This window comes from Mya arenaria, chromosome 13, assembly GCF_026914265.1.
Source record: "Mya arenaria isolate MELC-2E11 chromosome 13, ASM2691426v1".
NCBI classification, from domain to species: Eukaryota; Metazoa; Mollusca; class Bivalvia; order Myida; family Myidae; genus Mya; species Mya arenaria.
In genome coordinates this window covers 58,548,975-58,563,293 of record NC_069134.1, presented here as the reverse complement: position 1 = coordinate 58,563,293, position 14,319 = coordinate 58,548,975, and the positions used below count along the sequence as shown (strand labels likewise).

General features: G+C 34.6%; 1 protein-coding gene across 1 annotated transcript in view; it reads right to left on the bottom strand.

Moving 5' to 3' along the window:
- Window positions 1-14,319, bottom strand: part of LOC128213303 (uncharacterized) — a 97,167-nt gene that overhangs the window by 43,235 nt on the left and 39,613 nt on the right. Inside the window, exons 2-3 of the mRNA XM_052918908.1 lie at window positions 12,238-12,389; window positions 9,794-10,075 (exon numbers count right to left, since the gene is read on the bottom strand). Of these exons, the coding sequence (XP_052774868.1) occupies window positions 9,794-10,075; window positions 12,238-12,325 (370 nt within the window). The 5' untranslated portion in view covers window positions 12,326-12,389. The remainder of the gene's footprint in view (window positions 1-9,793; window positions 10,076-12,237; window positions 12,390-14,319) is intronic.

Sequence of the window (14,319 nt, the reverse complement as noted above, 5' to 3'; positions counted from 1 at the left end):
AATCATGCCAAATATCTAAGCTCTAAGCCACGTAAGTTCAGAGGAGATGATTTTTGAAGTTTTCACTATAAACATATAGAGAAAACCCATGACCCCCCAAGGGGGCGGGGCCAATTTTGACCCCAAGGCCATAATTTGAACAATCTTTGTAGAGGTCCACTAGACGATGAATCATGCCAAATATCTAAGCTCTAGTCCAAGTAAGTTCAGAGGAGAAGATTTTTGAAGTTTTAACTATAAACATATAGAGAAAACCCATAACCCCCCAGGGCGGGGCCAATTTTGACCCCAAGGCCATAATTTGAACAATCTTTGTAGAGGTCCACTAGACGATGAATCATGCCAAATATCTAAGCTCTAGTCCAAGTAAGTTCAAAGGAGAAGATTTTTGAAGTTTTCACTATAAACATATAGAGAATACCCTAACCCCCCGGGGCGGGCCCAATTTTGACCCCAAGGCCATAATTTGAACAATCTTTGTAGAGGTCCACTAGACGATGAATCAAGCCAAATATCTAAGCTCTAAGCAACGTAAGTTCAGAGGAGATTTTTGATTTTTTTTAATATAAACATATAGAGAAAACCCATGACCACCCAGGGGCGGGCTAATTTTGATCCCAGGGCCATAATTTGAACAATCTTTGTAGAGGTCCACTAGACGATGAATCATGCCAAATATCTAAGCTCTAAGCCACGTAAGTTCAGAGGAGATGATTTTTGAAGTTTTCACTATAAACATATAGAGAAAACCCATGACCCCCCAAGGGGGCGGGGCCAATTTTGACCCCAAGGCCATAATTTGAACAATCTTTGTAGAGGTCCACTAGACGATGAATCATGCCAAATATCTAAGCTCTAGTCCAAGTAAGTTCAGAGGAGAAGATTTTTGAAGTTTTAACTATAAACATATAGAGAATACTCTAACCCCCCGGGGCGGGGCCAATTTTGACCCCAAGGCCATAATTTGAACAATCTTTGTAGAGGTCCACTAGAGGATGAATCAAGCCAAATATCTAAGCTCTAAGCAACGTAAGTTCAGAGGAGATTTTTGATTTTTTTTTTAATATAAACATATAGAGAAAACCCATGACCACCCAGGGGCGGGGCTAATTTTGACCCCAGGGCCATAATTTGAACAATCTTTGTAGAGGTCCACTAGACGATGAATCATGCCAAATATCTAAGCTCTAGTCCAAGTAAGTTAAGAGGAGAAGATTTTTGAAGTTTTAACTATAAACATATCAAGTATACCCATGACCCCCCAAGGGGGCGGGGCCAATTTTGACCCCAAGGCCATAATTTGAACAATCTTTGTAGAGGTCCACTAGACGATGAATCATGCCAAATATCTAAGCTCTAGTCCAAGTAAGTTCAGAGGAGAAGATTTTTGAAGTTTTAACTATAAACATATAGAGAATACCCTAACCCCCCGGGGCGGGCCATTTTTGACCCCAAGGCCATAATTTGAACAATCTTTGTAGAGGTCCACTAGACGATGAATCAAGCCAAATATCTAAGCTCTAAGCAACGTAAGTTCAGAGGAGATTTTTGATTTTTTTTAATATAAACATATAGAGAAAACCCATGACCACCCTGGGGCGGGGCCAATTTTGACCCCAGAGCCATAATTTGAACAATCTTTGTAGAGGTCCACTAGACGATGAATCAAGCCAAATATCTAAGCTCTAACCAAGTAAGTTCAGAGGAGAAGATTTTTGAAGTTTTAACTATAAACATATCAAGTATACCCATGACCCCCCGGGGCAGGGCCAATTTTGACCCCAAGGCCATAATTTGAACAATCTTTGTAGAGGTCCACTAGACGATGAATCATGCCAAATATCTAAGCTCTAGTCCAAGTAAGTTCAAAGGAGAAGATTTTTGAAGTTTTAACTATAAACATATAGAGAATACCCTAACCCCCCGGGGCGGGCCCAATTTTGACCCCAAGGCCATAATTTGAACAATCTTTGTAGAGGTCCACTAGACGATGAATCAAGCCAAATATCTAAGCTCTAAGCAACGTAAGTTCAGAGGAGATTTTTGATTTTTTTTAATATAAACATATAGAGAAAACCCATGACCACCCAGGGGCGGGGCCAATTTTGACCCCAGGGCCATAATTTGAACAATCTTTGTAGAGGTCCACTAGACAATGAATCATGCCAAATATCTAAGCTCTAGTCCAAGTAAGTTAAGAGGAGAAGATTTTTGAAGTTCTAACTATAAACATATCAAGTATACCCATGACCCCCCGGGGCGGGGCCAATTTTGACCCCAAGGCCATAATTTGAACAATCTTTGTAGAGGTCCACTAGACGATGAATCATGCCAAATATCTAAGCTCTAGTCCAAGTAAGTTCAAAGGAGAAGATTTTTGAAGTTTTCACTATAAACATATAGAGAAAACCCATGACCCCCCGGGGCGGGGCCAATTTTGACCACAAGGCCATAATTTGAACAATCTTTGTAAAGGTCCACTAGACGATGAATCGTGCCAAATATCTAAGCTCTAGTCCAAGTAAGTTCAGAGGAGAAGATTTTTGAAGTTTTAACTATAAACATATAGAGCATACCCATGACCGCCCGGGGCGGGGCCAATTTTGACCCCAGGGCCATAATTTGAACAAATTTTGTAGAGGTCCACTAGACAATGAATCATGACAAATATCTAAGCTCTAGGCCAAGTAAGTTTAGAGGAGAAGATTTTTTAAGTTTTCACTATAAACATATAGAGAAAACCCATGACCCCCCGGGGCGGGGCCAATTTTGACCCAAGGGGCATAATTTGAACAATCTTGGTAGAGGACCATTTGGTGATCCTACCTACCATATATCAATGGCCTAAGCCTTGTGGTTTGGGAGAAGAAGATTTTTAAAGTTTTTCCTTTCCGTTGCCATGGCAACCAGAGTTCTGCATGGAATTCAATTCTTTGAACAATTTTCAAAGGGGACCACCCAAGGAACATTCCTGTGAAGTTTGGATGAAATTGGCTAAGCGGTTTATGAGGAGATGTCGTTTAAAGTAAAAGTTGACGGACGGACGACGGACAAATTGTGATCACAAAAACTCACCTTGTCACTATGTGACAGGTGAGCTAAAAAATCAATAAAAAAAATCAAGGGCTATAATTTGTATTTAGGGTTAAAATAGAGTTATGTTTCTTGTTGTAAGATGGTCATAAATAATTTTGAATTTTATTAAGTGCATTGAATGAAAGGTATAGAAGTTTTTTTTAATAAAATCCCAACATGCCCTTAACTTTAACTGGCCCTAAAACTTTAACCTAAGTCAATCAGGGGCCATAACTTGTATTAAGGATAATATGGAGTTATGTAACCTCATTTGGTGATGGTCCTGAACAAATATGTGAAGTATTAAGTCAATTGAATGAAGGGTAAAGAAGTTATAAATAAATATCCCAACCTGCCCTAAAACTTTAACCTAAGTTCCATAGTCAATCAGGAGCCATAATTTGTATAATAGATAGTATGGAGTTATCTAACATCATTATGTGATGGCTCTGAACAACTGTGTGAAATATTAAGTCAATTGAATGAATGGTATTGGACTTTTAAGTGAAAATCCCAACTTGCCCCAAAAATTTAACCTGCCCTAAAACTTTAACCTAAGTCAATCAGGGGCCTTTACTTGTATAAAGGATAATATGGAGTTATGTAACCTCATTGTGTGATGGTCCTGAACAACTGTGTGAAGTATTAAGTCAATTGAAAGAAGGGTATAGAAGTTATTAATAAATATCCCAACCTGCCCTAGTACTTTAACCTAAGTTCCATAGTCAATCAGGGGCCATAATCTGTGCAAAGGATAATATGGAGTTATTTAACCTCATCATGTGATGGCCCTGAACAACTGTGTGAAGTATTAAGTCAATTGAATGAAGGGTATTGGACTTAGAAGTGAAAATCCTAACTTGCCCTAAAACTTTAACCGGACGCAGACGCCGGTGCAGACTCTGGGGCGAGTAGTATAGCCCTGGGAATAGTCAAGCTAAAAATCATAATGAAAGTCATCAATCTGTGAAAGTTTGGTAGAAATCGCATGAAAAACGTAAGAGGAGTTGCGATTAAACCAATTTTAAATGTAAAAAAAAAAGGGTAATAACTCTTTCAAAAATGGTCAAATTGCGAAAGCCTGACCGTATGCGCCGCGTCACTATATAGTTATCAATCTGTGAAAGTTTGGTAGAAATCGCATAAAAAACGTAAGAGGAGTTGCGAAGAAACCAATTTTAAATGTAAAATAAGCAAAGGGCAATAACTCTTTCAAAAATAGTCGAATCGCAAAAGCCAGACAATATGCGCTGCTTCACTTTATATTAATCAATCTGTGAAAGTTTGGTAGAAATCACATGAAAAACGTAAGAGGAGTTGCAAAGAAACCAATTTAAATGTAAAATAAGCAAAGGACAATTACTCTTTAAAAAATGGTCAAACCAGAAAAGCCCGACAATATGGGCTGCTTCACTTTATGATCATCAATCTGTGAAAGTTTGGTAGAAATCGCATGAAAAAGGTAAGAGGAGTTGCGAAGAAACCAAATTTAAATGTAAAATAAGCAAAGGGCAATAACTCTTTCTAAAAATGGTCGAATCAGGAAAGCCCGACAATATGCTCTGCTTCACTTTATGATCATCAATCTGTGAAAGTTTGGTAGAAATCGCATAAAAAACGTAAGAGGAGTTGCGAAGAAACCAATTTTAAATGTAAAATAAACAAAGGGCTATAACTCTTTCAAAAATGGTTGAATCCCAAAAGCCCGACAATATGCGCTGCTTCACTTTATGATCATCAATCTGTGGAAGTTTGGTAGAAATCGCATGAGAAATGTAAGAGGAAATGCAAAAAAATTAATGTGGGACGGACGGACGCACACAGGCACGCACACACGCACGCACACACGCACGGAATCGCGCCTACCATTACTATATCCCCTCGCCTTTTCAAGGCGGGGGATAATAAGCAGCCATGACACATTGAAATTATCAATTATATTAAGATCAAACGATATCATCGAGACACCAAAATCTACTGAAAAATACATGTGATTATATAAATGTCTCTGCCTACCTGGATAACCGGACGGATTCTATTTAAATTTCTTAGAAATTTAAAGCTGCTGACAAAATTACCACCAATTTTCTATTTAGTCATTAATTTGTTTTATTGAGTATGTAATACAGCAGTTTGTGCATGAAAGTATGCTGGCTAGTGTTACTAAGTGACTTTCAACCTTGAACACTAAGAAATTAATCATTTATATATGCTCAACAGAAACTTTTAATTTGGCAGCTGGGATTTCAGTCAGGCTTATGCTGAAATAATAGTTTAGAAATGCAAAAAATAAACAATAACTTGTACTTTATGATGAGTGGAATACCTTAAGGAAAGTTTAAAAAGCAATAAGAACACATGATGCAAAAAATTTCACTGTCGCAGCATAAACATTTTATACTTGATTTAACCATATCAGTAAGCCATGTAAATTCTCTAAGAAATAAACCTTATAATGGAAAAAAAAATTGTTTTTGATGTTTCTAAAGTCAAGATTTAAAAAAAAATGAAATATGTACACACTTCCAACAAAAGTTCAACTAAATAAAAAATATATTTAGATAAGATTTAGATAAGCACATTCGGCAATTGTTCGAGAACTGGCGATCTGTTGAGGTCCTAGCTTAGTGCTATTACCCATGAACGAAAATCATGAACTATTCATGAACTATTCACGAAGGTTAAATGGCCACCCATTAAGTCATGAACCATTTATTATTGGTTCTTGAACAAATCTGTTCATGAACGATTCATGAATAGTTCATGGCTGCATTAGTTTATGAATGGTTCATGAACTCATCTTTTTATGAATTTTTGTAAGTGGCCATTTAACATTCATGAATAGTTCACAAATAGTTCATGCACTTGGTTCATGAACAGTTCAAGAAAAGAACATGAATAATTCATGAACAATTCATAAACATTTCGCAGGGGAACCATTATTTCTTCTATTTTCATATAAAACATACTGACAAAGAATTCAAACGTTGCTCAGGTCCCATATACACATATCATGCATGAAACCTTTTTTGGTCGGTCAAAACATCAGATCACTGGAGGTTTAAGCTTGGGGCCTGTCCAATGCGTGTGTTATACCTGTGATAAATTATGTCATATATGAAACGTCGGAAGCAACATATTGCTTCAAATAAGGACTTAAATTTATTTTTCTTCACCATTTTAAATGAAACAAAGGGCAGTCTATGCCGCTTAAAGAGCCCCGCCTTCACTTCTTAACCAGAGTTTGAAGAGGTGATTAGTTTCCTCAAACACTTCGACAAACCTGTTTCCAAACTAATGTTTTGACAGTGCTCAGGCCACAGTTTTGTGAAAGGATTCATTGAAGTGTTTTCAGAAACTAAACTCTTTTTCAAACTCTGGTAAAAGACAGAAGGTAGGGCTGTGTAAGCAGAGTAGACTGTGTTATGTTTCATTTAGAATGGTGAAGAAATAGTAAAGTTATCTTTGTTTTAAAGTCTTCATTCAAAGCAAGATATTGCTATCCCACGCAGCATTTATGACGCAATTTATCACGTGGTTTACAAACTCTGCTTTGCCAGAACTTTGTTGAAGTTAACAACATTATTAACATTATCATTGTTAACTAAACTTTCAACTATTTTCTGCTCTAAGAAAAGATAATGGATACACTAGTGATCTGCCATATTTCTTACAAGATTTGGGTCAACAATTTCAGCTGCACTAAAAGTCTTGCTTTATTAAAAAATATATGAACATATCCTCAATTATTTCCCTTTTAAAAGTTAACAACGATGTCGTTAATCACGTTGTTAACTTTAACAAAGTTCTGAACAATCGCCCCATGATTTACCAATGGACTGTCCATCTGAACGACATATAGAAACAATGCTCGCACATCTTTTAAGTGAACTTAAGCTTTACACTTAATAGTTGCACAGGCTATCACAGGTCGGCAATGTTTCAAATAAGAACTATGCGGCGCTTTTTACCGATGACCCGCGATGTTATACGTGAACAAAATTAACAAATAAAAATAAAAACAGATCCATAAATCGGCGTTTTTTTGCAGAAAAGTAGGACAAATAGAAGGTTACTGTCATCATCATTAGCAAGAAGAAAGAAAAAAAAACAAGGCCGCATTATCTAAAATGCAAAAAAAAAGGAACTCTGAAGTGTTAAATAAGATTTTTAATTACGCCAATTTACTTACTTATTTCAAATTTTACGAAACACTTTGCCATTTCTAAAATTTTTAAACAAAAATGGTTTATGGTGATTTTTTTAAGATAATTACCTTTTATTGTCTGAAATCATTTTAACCCTTACCATGCTGCAATGTTTTAAGTGTAGTTCTGTGCTCAATGCTGAGTTGTTTTGAGTGAATGTTAAATATATCACCCATTGACTTTAAAAGAATACAATTTAAATAATACTTGTTCTACAGCATTCAAACTTTCAGACAGTGATATTGAAATGTTAAAGTTTTAATTAAGCTATCAGTAATTGAAATTGATTCCACGGTAACCATGGAAATGATTTCTTGTCTAAAAATTATACTTTTATTTTGCATATGCTATTGTTTTTCATAAAAACACATTTGTGTTCATCAATAAAATCCATCAATTGAAGAATTTTTGGTAAAATGAAGATTCACATTGATATTGAACGCAATTAAATGAAAACTTAATATGTTATTGTTTATTTTGGACAACATTTGTTATATGGCGTGTGCTACAATATAATTGAAAAACAGCTATTTATTGGAGAGAAACAAGCAAATATGTCAATGGTCATTCATTTGTTTTTTCTAGCTTTAGTGTTCAGATCAAGAATACAATACTATGAAGCAACAAAAACCTTTGTGAGAAAGTTATTCTGCATGTTCCCATGGCAACCAATCTTCTTTATTTGATATTCATACCAAAGTTAAAGAATTTGACCAATGTTCAGGTTTTTTATTGACTACATTACCATTATTTTATGAATATTTATCTGCTTAATCTAACTTAATGTCATAATACATAATTTTCAGCAAATAAAAATTCACATTGTGTTATTTTAGTGATACTTAGCTATGGAAAGAAGAACAGTTAACAATATACTAATGGCACAGACCTGATACCCTGTTAAAAGGATCACAAAACAATAGTCCAGTATGAAATTGATATTACAATATTACTGAATGGGAGCATGATTGATAAATAATCATTCCACAATTATGTATCTTTCAGTCATTTCATTTCAATTTTAAAAGGTTGCTATGGAAACATATCAACTATGGTTTTTTTAAAAGTACAGTATACCAATAAGATACGTTTCTTAAATTGTAGTCATTTGAGACTGCATAAACACAACATGAGACAATGAATCAAAAATATGCTTTTGACCAGTATTGATTAAATATTATAAGTACAATCATGTTTCTTAAAGGAAACAAATGTTTATATTTGTTATTTCCAACCAGCGACTGAACTAGTCTTCTTTAGTAGCAGTACTCAAGACTTGGTTATAAGGACAGTATCAAAAGTGCATATGGTATATAATTAAAGAGCTTAATTGTTTACAATTTTAGCAGTTTAGCAGTTATTTCATATTTTTCCATTAAAAAAGATTACTGGGTATGTTTACCAGGTAGAATTCATTCCTTATGCATGATGTGATATTACCAAGGAAGGTGTATAGCTTAATTATGTCACTCTATTAGATTAAGCAGTCATAGCTCAGTGGATACGACGCTGGACTGCAATTTTGGCGACACGGGTTCGAACCCAGTCTCCAACACAATTTTTTTTTTACATTTTGGTACTTCTTTTACAATTATGATATCAAAGTGTAACACATTCTATTAGATAATTGTCCTGAGATTCGTTACAGAAAAATACTTTTTTTTGTGCCAATCTGGTGTTCAGTTCCTTTAGTCCAGTAAGCAAAACAACCTTTTTATTACTCATGGCCCTTAAAAGTCAATCACCCTTATTATTACAATGTAAAATTTATTTGACATTTCATATACATTTACATACAAAGCGGACAGCCATGTACAGGAAACCCAAATTCATATGAAGTCAATATTTCATTAATTGCCTTAAAACATGACCTCATAAATTGTTTAAATCTCAAATGCCCTTAAAACATTACCTTATACATAGTTAAGTAATAGTTAGATATGAAGTAACATTTTTAAATGAATAAGAGTGGGCGGAGTGAGCGATGTGAACAAGCCCTTTTAAATCAATAAATGTTACTTCAGGTTATCTTGAACTCCCTTAAAATACTACCTCATTCACAAGCTGACACATTGTGAACGCAAACTCAGACGCAAGGAGTGCGTATCGAAAGAAAAAGGCAGTAGGCAGACCTTTAAACACCTGCGAAAGTTGTAATTCGTAATAATTAAGCCTACTTATTAATTATTGCCTATTCATTGGCCGAAAATGTAGGATGTATTCTCATATTTCATAATAACATCAAAACACGACCTCATATGTAGTTTATATTTCAAATAACATCAAAACATTACCTCATATGTAGTTATATTTTAAAAAACAAAACATTACCTCATATGTGGTTAATATTTCAAATAACATCAAAACAATACCTCATATGTGGTTAATATTTCAAATAACATCAAAACATTACCTCATATGTGGTTAATATTTCAAATAACATCAAAACATTACCTCATATGTGGTTAATAATTTACATAACCTTAAACTATCGCCATGGTAATACTTACATTCAACAACGACAAACTGGTTTCCAATAATCTCTGGACGATTATTTCTCCGGTTAAGTTTGCACAAGTAATTTCCGCCATCTTCACTTGATCTTATCGGGTATCGTAGAACAATGGATCTCGTTGACTCTATGGTGATGTATGTTGAGGCGATTATTTCGTCGTTTCTCCGCGAGAAAAACAGATTTTGCGAGTCGTAATCCCCAGGCTCGTAAGTAGTAAGGTTACACATGAGCGTGAGGATGTTCCCGATGTAAATGTAAGGATCTTTTGGAAGAACAACTGAAACAAACACATTCGTTGAATTGATATCCCCCGCCTGATTAGGCAAAGTTCATAGATTGAAAATGAAAAGTAGGTGGAATATTCCTATATTAACATGTAATATGGCTGCAGAGAAATGGACCATTATGAACGTTGGATATAAGTTTGAGTTTGTCTGGAATTATTTGAAATAAAAGTTTTGTATATAGAGTGACCTAGTGACCTAATTTTCGATCATATGTGACCCAGTTTTATATACGTCCAAGAGTTCATCAAGGAAAACATTTTGATTAAGTTTCATGAATATTTGACCTTGTATAATGTTTGTTCCAAAGATTTTTCTAAGATTTGACCTAGTGACCTAGATTTTGACCCCAATATGACCCACTTTTACAAGTGGTCGAGATATGATCAAGGGGAACATTCTGACCAAGTTTGAACATTTTTGATCAATGCCTACCAAGATATGGTTCCGGACGGACAGACAGAATGACGGACAAACGGACGGACGGACAACGCCAAAACAATATCCCCCTCCCCAAACCTTCAATTCGCCCTGGGAGATAACAAAAAAACCCATCAAATTCTAAAGTGAATTTATTAAAAAGCATCCTGGCCCATCAGTCCTAGTCAAAATCAATGAGTCCAGGCCCCAAATTCTCGAAACTTCTGAAGTCCCTTATAACAGGATTAAGCTAAGATCACTATTTTTGTTTATATATTAATATATGCCTATCATTTACTTCTTTGAAAGTTTGTACCCTTTAAAAAGGAATTTTGATAATTATAGCTAGAAGCCATTTTTCATTTATCAAAATCAAATTTAAGTATGTGTTTTGTCTAACAGAAATAAACTTCTTAAACCTACTTGGACTTGAGAAGTTTCGAGAAATCGGGCTAGCATTTTAAGATTGAACTTGATGTTAAAAAGAAAAGATAAATGTTTAAGGTATATTATTTCTAATTAAACTTATCAAGTTTTAAGTTTGAATTCCTAAAATTTACAAAAATACAATGAAAACTAAAATAACACTTATTGTTGCTGTCTTCAATTGCATGAACAAAGAGCCCTAGGGACTGCAAAGCTAAAACATCTGGGAGCCCAAATCTTTCAGACTCCTGGGGCTCCTTAATAGTCCTTAAAATGGCCAAACCCTGAATGAAACAACTGTTTCACAAACTCAGTTAACAACTTGGTACAGCCTTATAGTGCAGATCATGCATTGACTCCTGTTTCATGAATTTGAATATTGAATTAATGCTGGCTACAGGCCAGACAAATTTTTCTTTATATTGAAGCTAATGAGTGAACATTTAAAGGGAATGTTCTCCTCATGATGAAATAGCGAAAAAAAAAAAATGTTGAAAAACTGACATAATCTTGGTATCGATGTGTACAATGCATTGAAACTTACTAACTAAAGTACCACATAGTTTACAATTAATTTATTGTTCGCAGTGTTTTCGTATTTTTCCATTAAAAAGATTACTGGGTATGTCTACCTAGTGGAATTCATTACTTATGCGTGATTGGCTAGTCGATGTTATCACGTGATATTACCGAGTTAGGTGTATAGCTTAATTATATCATTCATCTAGAGTAAGCCTTCGTAGCTCAGTGGATACAATGCTGTACTGCAATTTTGGCGATAGCGGTTCGAACCTGGTCTTCGATACAATTGTTTTTTAAATTTTGGTAATCTTTTTAACAATTATGATATCAACAAGTAAAACATTTTATCAAATAATTGTACTGAGATTCATTACAGAAAAAAAAAATTTTTTGGTGCCAAAATCTGGTGTACAGTCCCTTTAATGGGACTCAATATAGGTTGATGCCAACATGTTATATTTTTTTTTATTTTAATGCAATATCGTGTTTAACTCATTTGACTTACAAGATCAAAACAAAAAAATGCAAATGATTTAGGTAAAGCGAAAAAAATATTGGCCTTTATTTTTGGGTATATAATGAATTAACAGCTATGTGGCCACAGATTCCCCAGTAAAAAGTGCCGAAATATCGCTAATCTTTTTTGGTACATTATAATATATCTAAATATATAATTCAAAACGCTTTTTTAAACATATACTCCTTTTCGGAAAAAATCCCCTCATGGCCATGATAACTTTCTGAACGACCCTATAAAACTTTTTGATTTTATGTCGAGTAGCCTTACCTCCATTTCCAAGACCGTTGATGGCATGAGTAAGGCTGAAAATGGCCATGAAAACTTTCTGAACGACCCTCAACCACCCACCAGCCATCTCCGCATATTTATCCTCAACAGCTCCAGAACATTTTCAATAATGGCTCCTCCCTTCACTCATCCTGAAATCAAACAATATTATAATTAAACGATTTCTCTATATGCTTTGTAGTTGTTTATAAAAAATTATCAGTGAAATAAAAATGATATTGCAGGCAGCTTCAAACAGTGAAATAAAAGTCACTTCCAAATCAAACTTCACACTGGCACTGAGGGCTGGGAAACAATTTCAACGTCATTTCCGAAATAACATTATATTCGCATACAAATTGGAGGGTGTGTGAAAACTAGAATTAACTGTCATTTTTCATCCTTGTGAGGCATATACCAAAAAGAAAAATTGATGGTTTCTGTGTAAGATTGCTATATAAGATTGCTATATATTTCACTGAGTGAGCACGAAAGCTGTATTTCATGAGTAGCATATTACCCTCTATTTCTTTTATGTATTTCTCTATTATAACATGCCTACAATCTTCACACTTGGTACCCCATTTTTCCCTGGCATTATTTTTACAGCCCTTATGGTTTCTTATTCCTTCAGGGGTCGTTTCAATAAACAATTTTTGTAGTAACATCAATAATCTTTAATTTGTATAAACGTCAAAAACATCAATTAACACATTGTGTTTTCTATTTCTTTGACTTTGTGTGTTATAAAATACTGCCCCAAAGTTAATTATCAAAATGACGAAAATTAACACTAGGATAATTTTAATTTATAAAAGAAACATTTTAAGCTTTCAATGTAACGGGGTTAAAAATGTTTTAAGTCATCACAAATTACAATTGTCCAATTAACACCATTCAAGATTACAATTTTTAAAAACTTTAGGATAAAAGAAACAGAAAATATGTTGTAAAATTCTGGTAATTCAAAGTATATTTGCAGTCCTTTGTCTGTAAATGAGCATTATAAATCGTTGTTAAAGGGGCTGTACTCCGTGCGATAAAATAGCGAAAAAAAGAAGAAAATTGTCGAAAACTGACATAAACTTGGCATCGATGTGTACAATGCATTGAAATATATTTATTTAAGTTTAGCATTTATTTCCTATTTTTCCATTAAAAAAGATTACTGTGTATGTCTACCAGGTAGAATTCATTCCTCATGCGTGATTGGCTAGTCGGTGTTATCACGTGATATTACCGAGGTAGGTTTATAGCTTGATTATGTCACCCAGTTAGAGTAAGCCATCCTGGCTCAGTGGATATGACGCTGGACTGCAATTTTGGCGACACGGGTTCGAACCTGGTCTCTGACACAATTTTTTTTTACATTTTGGTTCCTTTTTTTACAATAATGATATCAAAGCGTAACACATTTTATTAGATAATTGTCCTGAGATTCGTTACAGAAAAAAACTTTTGGTGCAAATCTGGTGTACAGTCCCTTTAATAAATTTTCACAGTTTTTTTTCGATTCAGGGCAAAAAGGTAACTATTATAAAGACAAATTAATGCCAATGCCAATCCTGACAATAATTCCCCCTTTTCAAAAAAATATTCTATATAGCACCCCCTTCCCCCTACCCCCCCCCCCACCTTCGCTCAACCCCCTTTAAATTTGAGGGTATAATAATTGTACAAGAAGAGAAAGTAAGGAATTATCGAGAAACAGCTGCAATGGTGCATTTGTTACGTTACGCTGCCAAAATAAAACTGGTAATGTCTGCTATACTACAAGGAAATTGTCGTGAGCACTGTTGCAAACAACCTCTGGGCACTGAGCAAATAATATGACAATGGTATAAATCAAGTAACCACAAAGTCTCACGGGATCCAACTCCTAATTTCTGAAATGTTTTTTTTTTTTTTTTTTAAATGTTTTATTTCTTAAACAAAAACATGCTTAAATAAGCTTAAGTGTTATTACTCCTGTAATCTAAAGTAACAAATAAGAAATAATAATAAAAGGGTACATTTAGCGAAAGAATATCAGATGAGGAAATTGTCCAATTGGGGGAAGAGATATATTCTGAACATAAGCTG